The sequence below is a fragment of the Kryptolebias marmoratus genome, linkage group LG5 (genome assembly GCF_001649575.2).
Source record: "Kryptolebias marmoratus isolate JLee-2015 linkage group LG5, ASM164957v2, whole genome shotgun sequence".
Classification (NCBI taxonomy): domain Eukaryota; kingdom Metazoa; phylum Chordata; class Actinopteri; order Cyprinodontiformes; family Rivulidae; genus Kryptolebias; species Kryptolebias marmoratus.
The window spans coordinates 11201356-11217079 of record NC_051434.1 but is presented as its reverse complement, the minus strand read 5'-3'; the positions used below and the strand labels follow the sequence as shown (position 1 = coordinate 11217079).

The following is a 15724-nucleotide window of genomic DNA, read 5'->3' as shown; positions in this document are numbered from 1 at the left end:
GCTGTAGCGATGCTTGACCGTAACAACTCCGCCCACGTGAGCTCTGTAGGAGGACAGCTCGAACACACAGGAAGTGGTGTGTTTTTCACCAACGCGTTCCATTGAAGTACGTTAATTGCGAAAACATGTAGCTTGCACTTTTATTCTTTATGCATTTATACCCTCTCATGCTAGTCCTTCAGCATTTGTGATAAAACGTTGCAACACTCGCCGTTTAACCGCCGTTTTACACGGACTGCGTCAAATAAGCTGACCGTCGTTTCGTTCTCCTGCTATTGCTAGCTATTAGCTCCGCTAGATTAGCTGTTAGATTTGAGGGAAAGGTTGGCGCAAAAATGATTTCAGACAATCTGGAAACACCATACGAAGAGGAGGACGAATTTATTGAGTGCACGGTAAGATGGGCAACATTAGTTAAGGCGGACATATTAAAGTCTTGAATGAGGTTCAGGACAACGAAAGCAGCATGGTTAGCTAACCTAGCTTAGCCTCTTCTAGGGAGGAACAGACCTTAAACGAACCAATTTTGTAAAAACAAAATACGATGTGGTTTAAAGTGCTGTTGATTTGCATTGGATTCATTTATTATTATTATTACTGATACATGGACCGGAGTGTGGAAACCTATTTTTTTAAGATATGAATTTTTCCACAGGTCATCACTTGGCATTAAAGTGAATATGTTAAAAGTTAAGTCTTTAATTGCTCAAAGGATACAAAGCAATGAATGCTCACTGATTTGTATTGTAGTCAGAATGTAGTAAAACAAACATCTAAACATGTATGAAAGTATTGTTTCTTCTAAGCAGAAACTATATTATGGATGTAAAAGAACCTCACAAATCCCTGAATTGCTGAGGGCGTGAAGGAAGAAAAGTATTTTTTCCCTGTTGTATATTGCATTATTGAAGTCTTTATTCATTATGATTTGTTGTCTCTTTTAACCAAGGTTTGTGACAAATCCCTAAGAGGTAACTCCCTGTACAAGATACACCTGACCACACCGGGACATATAAAGGTACATCGCACGATTTACTAACGTGGAAAATCTTGCCGTCTCTGACAGTTGCATTAAATGGCAACAACTAGCAGTAATTGTTAATTAATTACTAGATTTAGTTACTGACAAGTGCTCTTTTAAAGTCTCCACAAGTCTGACTTAAAAGTAAACGTAGGAAACAAGAAGCACCTATTTGTTATGTTTTATTTTAATTACTAAGTGTTAGAAAACATCTGGTAATCAAGATGAAATTTTATATCTAGGAGTGCAAACTGTGGCAGCTTTAGGGCCACTACTGTTTTATTTCACACATACAACATGCTAATATATTCTGCTTATTCTGTCAATTTTTTTTGTTGTTTATCCTTTCAGTCACCATCATATGATTATTATTGACCTCACTTGTCAGTCGGTTAGATACATAAAATCATTGGCGTTCAAGTGCTGTTCGAAAAAGCAAAGGTGCTTTTACAAAACATTTGACTACATAAACCAGGTAAATTTCAGTTCACGTGAGACGATTTGTAAAAGAGAGCCATCATAAAGAACTGGAAGAGTGGGAAAACATATTCATCGAGGAAATCCTTCAGTGCTGTAATTTGTCTGTCTTTCAAAGAAGAAAAACTCTCCATTTCTGGTCTAATTCATGTTAGACCTGTATCGATTGTTGTCACCGGGCTGACAGCCACCACTTGTTCCTTTTATAGGACACCAATTACTTCAAAACACTTCGGTTTGGCTACAGGTGTCCACCTGGAGCACTGGTAAGATGGAGCTCTGCATTACCTCAAGAATTCAGTTCTCAGTCACAACGGTGTCAAGACCGAAACTCGTTTTTCACAAAGGACTGCATCCAAAGCCCTTTTTACAAAACAGCGATACAATATAGCTGCAAACACAAGCCCCTCTTTAGGCCAGCTCTGGTCGTTCTTAGATAACCAATGAAGCCTGCCATGAAGATGTACACTTAAATAAATGAAGCCAGCGCTGCAGAACCATACGAGGCATGGAGTATAACTCAGTGGCATAGACATGGACACATAAATGTGTGTCGGACATCTCCCATTCTAAATCCTGCAACCAGCTGGTCAGAGACGGTCTGTCGTCACTACATCACAACCTTGGGCCCCAATGCTTGCTTACCTCTATGCATGCTGGTCATCTCGGCTCTGTCACTACCTCACTTGGTGGCTTAGAGGCGTAACAGTGGCGGGTTGACTTCAACCCCCCATGCCGCCTCAAGCCCAAGTGGGCTAGTGTTTTTCCATTTCCTCAGCCATGCTTTTTATAAACAAATGATTCGTGTTCAGATCCTGCCTGAGCACCACAGTCCACCAAGGGAACGGCTGTCTTAGTCACTTCTTGAGTAGTTTTCTCTTTCAATGAACCTTACAGTAAGTTTTTCTCAAACAAGAAGATTGACATTTTAGGTAAGGCTGGCCTATGTTTCCTTCACTTTCATGGACCACCACATGTGTTGGATTTTTCTCCAGTCGAGTCTGAAGAAGTCATTTCTTCCAGGAGGATGCATTCCTTTGCCAATCTCGGGTTTGTTTTGGTTCACATTAGTTGTGCCAAGCAACAGTGAGGAACACGGTGCCACTCTAGAGATTTTCCCTTTTGATTCTGCATTGCCTGCAAACCAAATGAAAGCACAGCCTGACTCGGTGCGACATCATCTCTGGTCAGTATGAAAGAGCAAAGGTGTCAACAACCACATAAGGATGCAATTTTTGCATCTTGATCTTTGTATGAACAGGGCTATAAATGCAGGTGTTCTGCTTAAAGTATTTGTGAGTATGTGACAGCCTGCCATGGTTTACATAAACTGTGTCATCAGTGTGCCCCACGACCCTGTGAGTACACCTGTTAGGTTAGGTTCAGCTTAAGACTGATCTCCTGCGTGTGAACAGAAGTGAGTACAAATTAAAGATCTGCTTCTGTGCTTTCCACAAGAAACTAGTTTGGGTCAGGTGAGTATAACGTGGCTCAATAATACATGGTGAGATGAAGTACCTGTGTTACACCTGACGTGATTTATTTATTTTTTTTAACCATTGTATTTGAGTATTTCTTTTTTTGTAGTGGAGTTGAACTACATGCATCCTGTTTATTTGGCACTAATAATCATGATTTCTAATGCTCTGCTTTCATTCCTGGCAGAGAGAGAATTTCCTTGTAGCTGAGGGTAAGTAAATTTCATCTTTAAGTAAATCCTAAAATTGCTCTACTTGTGAGACAATGGTGAATATTTTGTTCTGGTTCCCGGTTTTACAGGACATTATTTTAGACCCACATGGCCTAACATTGTTGTCCACACTTAATCAGAGTTTTTGCAAAACAACCTTTTATTTTGTTGTTTCTAAAAACATCCCTGTAAACAAGACAGTGTTTCATCCACGTGGAAACACTGAAAACGTTCCGAAACGTTGAAGTAAAAATGCCAGGTCTGTGTATTGCGCTCCAACAATGCCACAAAAACATACTAACATTCAAAACAGGAAACAAAGCATGAAGCATGCCCATAAAGCTTGCATGCTGGGTGAAAAATGTAAGCACAACAAGATGAGGACGCTCCCGTGTCGTAGGTTTTATTAGAGGTACGACATTCTTTTCTGAAGGTTGCGTTTATGGCTGCCTACACAAAGATGCAACAGTGGTGGTTCAAGATTTATTTTTTCTACCCTCTGGAACCCGTTTTCAAAAAATACCATTTTGTGGCTCCTAAAATGCAGTCTAAATATCAACAGCCTAAATATGAACTATATGCAACACATGTAAGTACCAGCTCCAGCCAAGAATTGATCAGGACTCTTAAAGCAACATTTCTGATTCCAGTGGTTTTTCAGGCATTTAAAAATAGCTGCTTTCTGCAGATATTGCTTAAAAAAATAAAGGAGAAATTATCCGAACTGCTTGCTATCACCATGAATGGCAAAATTTTACCATGTAAAAAATTGCATAATACAACAAATTGTTCTTGTTAAGGACAACACCAGAAAGGAATGAGCATGAAGATGATTAGCAGTAGCTTTGTGAGTACACACAGCTGCCACTTTTTCAAATTCTAGTGTATATTTTTGTCTGTGTGCACTATAATACAACCAGGAGTTTTGTTAGAGTTTGGGAGAAGCCTTCTGCCGTGTGTGGAGGACTGGAGTCATCCTGTTGTGTAAGAGGAGCTACTGTATTGTATATACACTCCTGGGAAGGGCAGCCAGATGGCAGAATGAGGACGCACAAAATGTAATGTGCTGGGAGCCACAACTTGGGCAGCAAAACTGTAAATCGGGCATGGGTTGGACTAACCCACACAGAACAACTATACCATCACTTGTCCCTGCAGCTGTCCGTCCATTTTGTGACAAAATGGATTATTTACAGACAGCATGAGATCAGAGGTGGGTTTGTTTTCGAATGCCCATTCTGAGACAGGATGTATTATACCATGGCGCCGTCCGTCTGTGGACAATTTCTTGTCCAAGCTCTAAGCTGATAACCCTTTAACATAGAAATGACAAACTGCGCAACTGGACACCTCATGCGTCAAGGATGATCCTTATTGATTTCAAGGTCACAGGTGACCCCTTTGTTAAAACCTTGTCTATGCTCCAGCGTGACATCCAAGTAACATCGAAATGTCAAACCCTTTGTTCCCTAGATTGTGCCTATCTGTCAATCCATAAGAGAGTACACAGTAAGTTGTCCATGGTGTAACTCCACAAATGTTTAGGAAAGAAATCCTGAGTGGTACTCGTGACGTCTGCTACTTTGATCACAAAATGGTATGAATAAGCTGGTTAGTCATCAAGAGGTAAGTTCTTCACATTGCAGCTAATAGCTGCACTTTCATGTTCTCTAATTGAACTGTTTGTTGGTTTACACCATGGATGACATCATTATCAGTGACATTGACCTTTCACCCTTCCACAATCGTGTATATACTCAATCGACACCTATATTCAGGACTGTTGTTTGAGGGGAATTCCTGTTTTGGATTTTGACTACTCTGACAATTTACTGAAGGACATATTATGTACCATTAGTGGTACTCTTGTTAAACGTATACCTTTCTTCTTAGCAATGTCTCTGGCTTAGTCGTCCAGCTGAACAGGCTGGCGTCTTTGTCTTTCCATCTGGACAGAAGCAGAAACATGCTGAGCAACACCAGTGTCCTGGATTCATTCGAGCTAAGCCACGGAACAGGGATGGAAGTGGAGAGGAAATGCTGGGAGCTCAGCTACTTCACCCTCTGTTTTTACCTGGAGTGTTTTAGGGCGGCTCCTAGGAACTGTGTGAATTGCTGCCGTGGAAATTGTGCATGTGAACTGCACCGGTTGTTGAAATTAGTGGGGTCCCCCTGCTGCCTGGCTTTCAGGAGATGTGACTGGACCTTTGGACCCTGGAAGGAGATCTGAAGGAGAATATTGAAACCCAATTTAGTTTCATTATATATTTTTATATTTATGAAATGACAAACTATTCTGTAATTTGTCAATCCAGCTTGAAGAGTCAGATAAAATGTTTCATTCCTGAAATGTTCCTGGTGATGAATGGAGTCGTGAAGGAAGAAAACATTGTCACTTTAGAGATGTTTCAAACCACAGCAAGGACACTGCTGTGGTGGAGCAGCACATGCATACTGTTTTTAAAAGATTAACACAGCCACCGGAATACTTTGAAGACCTCCTCAGTCCCGCCAGCATGTCTTTCATGGGGGAACCTCAGTCTGAGGACTCTCAGGTGGGTCCATCCATAACCAGGGCTGAGGTCGGAGAGATAGATAAAAAGCTCCACAGGGCTCAGGGATGAACGCGATCCCCCCAGAGTTTCTTAATGCTCTGAAAGTTGCTGGGCTTTGTTGGTTGACAGGCCTTTGCAACATTGTGTGGACATCATGGGTAGTGCCACTGGATTGGCAGACTGGGGTGGTGGTTCCCCTTTTCAAGGAGGGGGACCAGGGAGCGTGTTCAGGGGAATCACAGTACTCAGCCTCCCTGGTAAGGTCTATTCAGGGGTGCTGGAGAAGAGAGTCCGGTCTGTAGTTGAACCTCAGATGCAGGAGGAACAATGCGTGTTCCGTCCCGGCTATGGAACACTGGAACAGCTCTTTACCCTTGCTAGGGCCCCCAAGGGGGCATGGGAGTTTTCCCAACCAGTCTACATGTGTTTTGTGGACTTGTAGAAAGCATTCAATCAAGTCCCCCAGGGTACCCTGTGTGTAGTGCTCCGTGATTACGGGATTAGGGGTCTGTTACTAAGGGCCATTCGGTCTCTTTACAAACTATGCAAGAGTCTGGTCTGCATTGCTGGCAGTGAGGCAGACCTCTTCAGCGTGAGAAATGGAGTCTACCATGGCTGCCCATAGTCACAGATTCTGTTCATAACTTTTATGGGCAGAATTTCTCTGTGTAGTCAGCGGGTGCAGGGGTCTGTGTCTATATGCAGATGATGTGGGCATCCTTATTTTGCCATGATCTCCAGCTCTCACTAAAGCAGTTTGCAGCTGAGGGTAAAACAGCTGGGATGAGGATCAGCACCTCTGAATCTGAGACCATGGTCCTCTGTTGGAAAAAGGTGGACTACTCTCTCCAGGTGAGAGTGTGGTACTGCCTCAAGTGGAGGAGTATCTTGGGGTCTTATTCATGAGTGGCGAATCAGTGCAACTTCCACAATATTGCATATTCTGTACCGATCCACTGTGGTGACGAGGAAGCTGAGCTGGGAGGTGAAACTGGTTTACTGGTCAATCTATAGCCCTACCCTCAGCTATCGTCATAAACTCTGGGTAGTGAGCAGAAGATCGGGTTTGCAGATACAGGCAGTCAAAAATTGGTTTTCTCTGCAGGGTAGCTGGGCTCTCCCTTCGAGGTAGAGTGAGAAGTTTTGTTATCCGGGAGAGACTAAGTAGACCTGCGGCTCCTCTATATCAAGAGGAGCCAGTTGAAGTGGTTTGAGCATCTGGTAAGGATGCCACCTGGACATCTTCCTAGAGAGGCGTTCTGGGCACGTTCACCCAGGAGGAGACCCCCAGGAAGACCCAGGACATGCTGGAGAGACTATGGCTACATTCACACTGCAGCTCTTAATGCTCATTTACAATTTTTTGCCCAAATTTGATTTATTTATGCGTGGTCTTTCACATTACACTTTAAATGCGACCTTCATCAGACTCCAATGACCTATACGTGCAGAAGAAGATATGTCACACTCCATGTGTTATGTTTAGGGAAGTAAATATGGACGCTGCGAGTGTCAGCATGTATGTATTGATCTTGAAGTTTCTGTCCAATCGGGGCCAACTGTACATCCAAATGGTAAAAGATAAAAGAAGACTGAGAAGAAAAAGAGCACAGATGTTAATGATGACCTCTTTGGAGGTGTGGCTGCTACCTCTGAGCAGAGGCAAGTGTGGATGCAGAGTCGGAGCCAAGAGTGGTGGGACGTAAGGGCCCTCAGTCTTTTCATCCGACGTAAAAGTTGGATAAAATGTGACAAGAACGTTCACACTGTGGTTGCTTTGGAAAACATCTGATATATCCGATTCAGTACCACATACTGGAAAGACCTGGGTCGGAGAGAAAAAAATCTGATTTGTCACATTCACATTGCCATAAAAAATCCAACATGTGTTGCATAGGGGCAAAAACATCAGAATGTCGCATTTGCTTGCAGTGTGAACGTAGCCTAAATCTCTCACCTGGCTTGGGAACACCTTGGAATTCTCCAGGAAGAGCTGGAAAAGGTGGCTGGGAAACAGATGTCTGGGCCCCTGCAACCTGACTCCGGAACAAGTGGTAGATAAAGGATGGATGGATGGATGGACACAGCCACTGTGTCTGAGAGCTAAAAGCAGTGAGGAACTGCTTTAATTCAGAACAACTATCCGTTTGCTAGACTTCCCCAAAAATCCTCTGGTCCCCTATTCTTTAAACCAGTGGTTACCAACCTTGGTCTTTGAGGAGCACTATCCTGCATGTTTTCATCGTTTCCCTGCTTTTCAGCAGGTCTTCGATGTCTGCAGAAGTCTGTTAATCACTCACTCATTCAAATCAGGTGTGTTAAAGCAAAGAAAAACAACTTAAACATTCAGGATATTGTTCCTCGAGGATCAAGGTTAGGAACCTCTGCTTTAAACCATCAGTAATCACTCAAAATATTGAGGCAATTTATCTGAACAAAACTATTGCACACGTTTTTTTTCTGTTTTGTTTTTTTTCTTTATGGAATGACATCATCCAGATTTTAGATTGAACAACACAAGAGACTTCACTCAAAGGCTGCCCCCTATAAACAGAGCTGATTATAGATCACTAGCTTGCAAAAATAATAAAACCCAAAAGCTGTGCGGCAAACAAGCTGTACGTTTTATCCGTCTGTCTGTTCAGAGATGGGTTCAAAACAGAAGTGACATTTGTGATCTTTGTTGTGATCTTTTTTTTTTTTAATCTTTGCGAATACTGAAGAAATGGCTTCTGAAATGGTCAAACTTTACACATAACTTAACCTGAATCTTAAAAAAATATTCAAATTGCTGAATAAAAATGTCATTATACTAAACACCCCAGACGTTACTTTCCTTTTTAAAAACAAATATTGTGGGAATTGACAAATTAAACACTCTAAACAAATACCCCAATACATGCAGTCCATTTCTTGCTGTGACTTTGGAAAAAATAAACAAAACCTAGATATAGTTAAAGTCCACCACCCTCCTTTGTGCCATTTCGCTCTCTAATACCATTTGCTTTTTCCAGGGAAGGCTGTTCGACAGCACGTCGTACCCAAGTTTAAGGACATTTTGGAGTATCTGGAATACCTGAATCTTGATGAGCCCATCATTGGTGAATCCTTTTGTTCAGACCTTTGACAGTCATTGCATTCCATACGATTTAATCATCTTTTTTTCCTTTTTTGTTTTCAGGTTTAAATTTTGTAGAAGAAGTGCCAGCTTTTGACCCCCAACTAGGCCCCAAGTACAATTGCAGGTTATGTAATCAGGCTGCAGTCATTGTGGAAATGATCTGCCACGTGATTGGACGAAAACATCGCCAGAGATATGTGGTAAAGCATTGTGAATGTCCTCAGTCTTGTTTTTGACTTTCAGTTTCGATTTATACCGAGGCTATAAAGCATTTGTGTTTTTGTAGGAAGTGGAACGGCCAGACTTGGTCACCTGGGATAGTCAAACAGTAAAAACCCAGGTAGGGAAAAGCATTCGAGCCAAAGCCGAGATAATCGAGAGACAAGACGGACGAGGAACTCCGAAGGTGAGGTTATGAGACCTGTTGAATATTATTAAATGTTTATATTTTATCACAATGATTTAGTTATTTTCTTGTTTGTGTTTCAGCTGCTCTTAAGAAAAAGAGGAGTTGAGGGCAAATTAAACATCTCAAGAGGTATGTTGTTTTGACAAATATAAAAGTAATTTTGAAATAGTAAACATAATGGTATAATTACACAAAAATACTATGTTGAAACACAAAAAAGCAAATATGTGTCTGCATGGTAAATTGTCAAAAAGGTCAGTTTGACAGAGATTTTTGGGATGATAGGTGCTGCATGTACTCTTTAGTTGTAGCTCATATTTATCAGATTAGTTCAGTTGTGATTAACAAGATGCAATGTGGTTGATTCAAGTTACATTATCTTGAATTTGTTCAGACTTCCTGACAGTTTTTCAGAGTTTTTCCTAAACTTTGGCAGAATTTTCACTCATTTGAAGTCCAGCATCTTGAGCATCTTTCAAAGAAATGTTTGATTGTTTAGTTGTTAAGACACTTAACTCAGACTTGTGAATCATTTAAGTATAAAAATAAACCTGCGCTGTCAACTCATGATAAACAACTTTGCAAAGAACCAATTTTAACTGGGATCTTTAAGCACTTTAGCAGCAGCCCATATCTTACACACTTTATTCCTATTTCTTTAATTAAATGTATTAAAAAAAACAAAGATATCAACATTTGACAAACAGAAAATGGTGTTTTAGCACCAACAAAACCATCCCCAAGAGTTAATAGCTGAATGTTTTATTGCAATGGATGATCAACTTTGAAAGGTCTTTAGAAAAACTTGAACAACTTTTAATCAAGACAGTTTTAAATGACAAAGACTGAGTCCTCTGAATCAAAATATAAAGAAATTAGGTGTGGCCTAAGACTTTTGCTCAAGACTGTCTTTAATATATATTTTTCCTCCATAGTTCCTCCAAACCAGAGGCAAAAAAGAGACCAGAACATCCCACAAAAAGCCCACCAAGATGTGCCACCACTCTTACCTGAATTCAAAGATTACAAAGAAAGAAAGAATTTTTCAGGTTATCAGGAAAATCCTGGGTTCTATCCAGATGAACCTCCCAAGAAAAAATGGTTTGAAATGGGAGACATGATGAGGCATGGCCGCTTTGACGAGAAGCCGGGAAGGTCGGACTACAGAGAAGGTTTTGATTACCGGAAGGATTACAAGAACCCCGATCTTTACGATCCGTTTGAAAACGAATTTCCTGAGCAGTCACAAAGCGGTGGGATGCCCGGGCCACATGATGCTCCCAGGTATGGTTATGGAGAGCAGATGCCTCATGGCCAAGGTCAGGACGCAAATTATTACCCAGCAGGAGCTCCTCCGTATAAAAGACCCTATCCTGAGAGAGATGCTCTCGAGGAGTTCTACTCTGAGGAAGTTCGGCGTGGCCAAGTTCGCTCTCATGGGTATCAGCCCTCCTCGCAGATGATGTACCCTGAAGGCGATAAACAACGGTGCTTCATGGAAGGCGGACCGGTTACACACGACAACATGGCAGGAGCAAGAAGGCAAGGGTTGGGTGAACCAGAGGCCAAGAGGCGGAGCTTATCCTCACCTCTGGACGGTGATCGATCGCACGAGCAGATGTTAATCAAAGATTACCATCACGAAGCAAGACATCTGTACCAAGAGAAAGCATTTGACAATTCTGGGCCTAACAGAGCAAGACCCTCTTCGGGTCAGAGGCATGTGGACATTTCCAGCGCCGCGTCTGACATCCCGGAGCCGTTCAGGCGTTTCCTGAAAGGTAGTGAAAACGATGAGAGGAGAAGTAAACGAAGAAGCCGCTTCTCCGATGCCTCTCCAGAGGAAGTGAAAATGGCGAAAGAGACGTGAGTGTGAAGACTGGAGGGCTTGTCTCTCAGAAAACTGCCTGGCCGATGCATTTAATAGTGTTTACGTTTCTGTTTTTTGTGGCCGACTCCTAACGTTATTTGGTTTCTCCTTAAGATTCATGGATGAATATGGAGCTCCTTATACGCAAACTGGCAGGGACTCCAGAGCAGGTGGTGGACCTCTGAGGCCTGAAGCCCTCGTAACACAATATTCAGATCATTACACAGGACTACAGGTACAATTATACATCTTTCAGTTTTATACTCTGAACTATTCCTTAGTTTTAAATGAGCAGTTTCACTGATTTAGTGATGACTTCCTATTTTCTTTTTTTGTTTCTTTTAGAATCCACATTTTAATGAAGGCTACAGCAGAGGAAGCTCCGAGTCAGGTGGTGTGTTTGACATGCTGGTGAGGCTGGAAATAAGAATTCGCAACATTCATAGCAATCGCTGTATATTATGCTCGTCTTGCACTTATTTACTAACAGAGTTTTATGTGTTTTAAAAAAAATAAACAAATCTTTTTCAGAAAAATGTTGAAATTGAGAATGCAGAAGAGGCTAATTTCCTGAAGAGCAAACTCTCCAGTGTTTTGGAAGAATTCAAAAACAAAAAGCTGGAGAAAGCAGTGGTATGTTACACACACACAGTATTTAGGTTAAAAATAAAAACTAACCTAATCTTCTAACTTAAAGCAGCCAAACGAATGACCAAAGCTCGTGTTTATGTCGTTGCAGTACGACAGCCAAAGTCGAGCAGGAGTCTCAACAAATTACGGCGACTCCCAGAGAGACGATTCCGACCACAGACGACCGGAGGACCCCAGCTTCAGTCACAGGAGAGGCTGGGAGCAGCGGGATTATATACCCGAGGAGCGTCAGCAGGAGTACAACCACCCTGTTAACATGGACGGCAGACACTCAAGCAGAGGCCGTTTTGAAGGTATGATTCGTCCTTATAGATGGTTTTTATTACATTTTAGGCACGTCAATAAAAACACATTACTAGCTCAGTAAGATTTAACACCATGGATGACACGAGTGCTCTTGTCCAGCACAAGTGTCAAAGTAGACAAATGTTATTTAAATCAAAATGAAGACTAAGCGTTTCAACTAATAGTTTGAGGAAAGATCAGACCGTTATTTCCTCTTCGTTTTCTGCTCACAGCTTGTATCCTTTTAATCTTTTTCCTTATGAAAACCTGTTTTTTAGATTTGTTAAAATGCCGTTGGAGCAACCTAATAGCATCTTAAGCTGCTTTGACACCAATACTCTGAATACTTCGTCTGAGAAGCATAAATAAGCATCCTGATCCTGTCCTCGACATCACTTGGAGCAGTGAGCTGTTTGTTGATCGGAGAAATCAGGACTACTCTTCGACTTGTAAGGGCTCCCCCTCCTGTTCAGTAACCAGATGACTTTCATTAGACACTTTCAGACAAGTGCAACATTGTTTTAAATAAAAAAAAACATGTCCAAACAACACTGTTTATTGTTGATTAGTTAATCAAGTGTATTTAATCAGAAGCTCTTGGCTGCTACTTGCTGTCTCAGTTCTTATGTAAGCAGTAAGGATGGACTTAGATTTTCCACACATTACTTACGCATTCGGTCTCAGTTTTTGTTTTTTGCTTGCAGTAAGCAAGGTTTAAAAATGACAACAGATAAAATGCTTAAACCGGCATAAATGAGCAGTGAAATTTCACCGAACTGCAGAAATGGAAATGAAACACGAACAGCCCATTTACGGGAAGTATGTGAAACAAACGGGGCTGACCTGCTGTAGCCTAAGCTGAACTCAAACCTTTCTTCTTATCTGGGCGAACTTATATTAGCTGCTGACTTGTCTTATCAAACGCATCAAGAGAAACCGCTGCAGAAGTGATTGTTTTTAGATTTAGCATCTTTGCCTTGGATGGCCGACTTCTCGTGATGGGTTTGAATTTTTGTTTTGAAAGCTCTGCTGCCACAGTGGAGATTATGCACCACTTCTGCCAGTGTTTTGAAGTCAGAAAACAGAGAAGGGGATCAGAAGTTGGCAAGGCTTTCCGACTGTGGAAATCCCTGGGTTTGTGATCTTCCGACAGCGGGGACGCTGTAGTGATCACCGACATGCTCAGCAGCTCCTAAAATCTCTGTCTGCACCCAGAAATGAAGACGATGTCAGCCCAACGATGCCCTCATGTTCCGAAGGAAATCACATTTCATTCCACGACGTAATTTGTGTCCAAATGAAACGAATCTGCACATCTGCCTGTGCGAGCTTGATCCTACAGAAATTTCTAAAGCAACCTTAATAGACCTCAGTGTGATCAGAGATGAGCCTAAACACAACAATAACGGAGACTCACACCCAGATGGAAAGGTGGACTCTGCTGTAAAATGGAGAACATTATTGGAATTTTTGCGTTCTAATCTTTTCAAAGGGAAAAAAACTATAAATGGTAAACGTTCAGCACCTGAAGTATTTTATTATACTCTTTTAATCCCCCGGTGGGGAACTTCGCTCTCTGCTCTGCATTTTACCCATCGCACACGGAGCCGAGGGCTACCATCTAAGGCGCCCGGGGAGCAGCTGGGAGGTTAAGGGAACTAATGAGGACCAAGGCCTCATCTTCCCCACCTAAATTCTGTGCCAGTCTGGGGATTCAAACCTGTGACCTCCCGATTACAGGCTCGCCTTTCCATTCAGCATGCAGGGGCCATTTAACCTTGTTTTATGTTCTAAAGTGTCTTTAATTCACACAGATTCAGTCCTTATTAGACAGCACTGCTCTCATCCATTGAATATATTCATAAATCGTCCTGATGACCACATCTGTGCGGCGTGTAGATTCAGGGATCAGGAGAGCTGTTCTGATCAAGCTGACTCACCGACGACTCTCTCTCTTTAAGGCAACACTAAAGGTCACGCTGACCTCAAAAAAACCTTTAAAATAAGTCTTTTTCCTGAGATTCTCATCTAAAATGGACTGAGATAGAGAGCTTACTGTGATATGTGCATCTTTGTTCTGTTTATAAATCTGAGAGCATTTTAACTTTTTCCTAAAACTATTTTGGTTACCAACAGTCATCTCGTTTTGTTTAGATGAACCGCCGTATTACCCTGAAAGGTTTCAGGAATCCATGCGTCCTCACGACTACCAGCCTGCTGACGGGGAGTTCTTTGAGCCTCACTCCTCCGCTCCTCCGCTCCAAATGGACCAGGACAGCAGGACGAACAGGGACTCTCGCTACTCCAACAACCTGGACAAGATCACCTGCGCTCTCCTGGAACTCGTGGCAAGAAAATAATCATTCCCAAGATAATTCTGTAGAATAGAAATGGATGTCTTTGATGGTATAATTTGATATCAAAAGATTTTTTTAATTTGTTTTCTGTTTGTTTTTGGTGATTTGCTTTAGGCAGTTGTGTATTTTCTGAAATGCTCAAGTCTGGGTGTTCATGTTAACAATAATTAAAGCATTTGATTGTTGGAGTTCGAATTTGTCTTACCCAAGTTAGACGTTAGAAATCATTCTTAGTGAGTGTTTACTGTTGCAGTTTAATATTTAATTTACTTGCATGTATCTTCTGTATTTACCTTTTTACTGCAGCCATCTTGATACAAAGACATATGTACTCCGTGGAGGAGAACTTGGGAAATAAATCTAAATTCAATCTGTACTTTTTTGAGCCCATGTGTTGAAGATAACTTTATAAAATGGTTTTATAGTTTGGGTTTTAGAATTTGAACAAAGTTTCAGACTATGTAAATGTCTAAAGGTAACTAAGGGAACATTAAAATTGTGTTTTTGATGTTTGAAGGTGTGGATATATTTGCCATAAACAAATTACCAATATATTCCTATTTGCAATGAAACTTTTTTTCATTACCACAGTGCATATTTTTATATTTTTAGAGAGATTTTAACCTTTTCTTTGAAAAAAATCATATCAGGTTGCTTCAAAAGATTCCTGTATATGAGTCTTATTGTACAATTTATAAATAATTACCAAAAGAAAAAAAAAACTTTCCTTATTTTGTGGATTAGTAGGTGTTTTCCTGGTAGCAATCATAACCACTTTCAGTTAATATCTTAAAACCAAACGGAAATGAGAAAGTGAAATATTTTAGATTTTACTGGATGCTTTAATGCAGATGAGGGGTAAATGTAGATTCTATATAGATGGTATATTGCTTCCTTTATTTTTACTTTTTGTTTAGTTTTCTTAATAATCTTATGCACCACTAGGAAAAGTGTCAACATTGATAGAAACATGCATTATTTTATATAATAACAAAGCTGCATCTTAGTTTAGAGGGTGCCAAACCTTATAAAACAATTTTTTTTAGAAAAGGTTTTGTATTTATAAATTTTATTTTAGCTTATATATGAATAATGAGATGATAAATCTTGCTTGTACGTTATTTGTTTGTGAATTTATGCGATTATTTTTTTTTTTACTGTAAATAAAAATGAGCGAACTAAGACGTAGATAATAGCTTTTTCCGGCTTGTTGAGCATAATATTTGTTTTAAATAACATACTTGAGTTTGCAAATCAATTTTTAAAACTGAAGTCCTGAAGCCGGTCC

At 40.9% G+C, this 15724-nt stretch overlaps 1 protein-coding gene across 4 annotated transcripts; it reads left to right on the top strand.

Annotated features, from left to right (window-relative positions):
* The first annotated feature begins 62 nt into the window (after positions 1-62).
* si:ch211-13c6.2 (uncharacterized protein LOC100000125 homolog) lies at positions 63-14990 on the top strand. Of its 4 annotated transcripts, none has more exons than XM_025007016.1 (13): positions 63-395; positions 950-1018; positions 3164-3188; positions 8758-8844; positions 8925-9064; positions 9151-9270; positions 9354-9402; positions 10209-11139; positions 11258-11378; positions 11489-11554; positions 11675-11776; positions 11883-12087; positions 12358-14226. In XM_025007016.1, the coding sequence occupies exons 1-13, from the start codon at positions 336-338 to the stop codon at positions 12396-12398; spliced, it is 2016 nt and encodes a 671-aa protein (XP_024862784.1). In that variant the 5' UTR covers positions 63-335; the 3' UTR covers positions 12399-14226. The 4 variants fall into 4 exon arrangements, with proteins under 4 accessions (XP_024862784.1, XP_017279779.1, XP_037831596.1 ...); XM_017424290.3 differs by lacking the exon at positions 12358-14226 and adding an exon at positions 14234-14990 and having other exon boundaries at positions 64-395; XM_037975668.1 differs by lacking the exons at positions 3164-3188; positions 12358-14226 and adding an exon at positions 14234-14990 and having other exon boundaries at positions 87-106.
* The last annotated feature ends 734 nt before the right edge of the window (positions 14991-15724 follow it).

What these genes read in the sequence shown, in the direction of transcription:
- si:ch211-13c6.2 (XM_017424290.3), top strand. Translation starts at nt 336, where the DNA reads ATGATTTCAGACAATCTGGAAACACCATACGAAGAGGAGGACGAATTT. An exon ending in TCTTGATGAGCCCATCATTG is followed by an intron (nt 8,845 to 8,924) that starts GTGAATCCTTTT and finishes TTTTGTTTTCAG; the next exon opens with GTTTAAATTTTGTAGAAGAA. An exon ending in ATCATTACACAGGACTACAG is followed by an intron (nt 11,379 to 11,488) that starts GTACAATTATAC and finishes TGTTTCTTTTAG; the next exon opens with AATCCACATTTTAATGAAGG.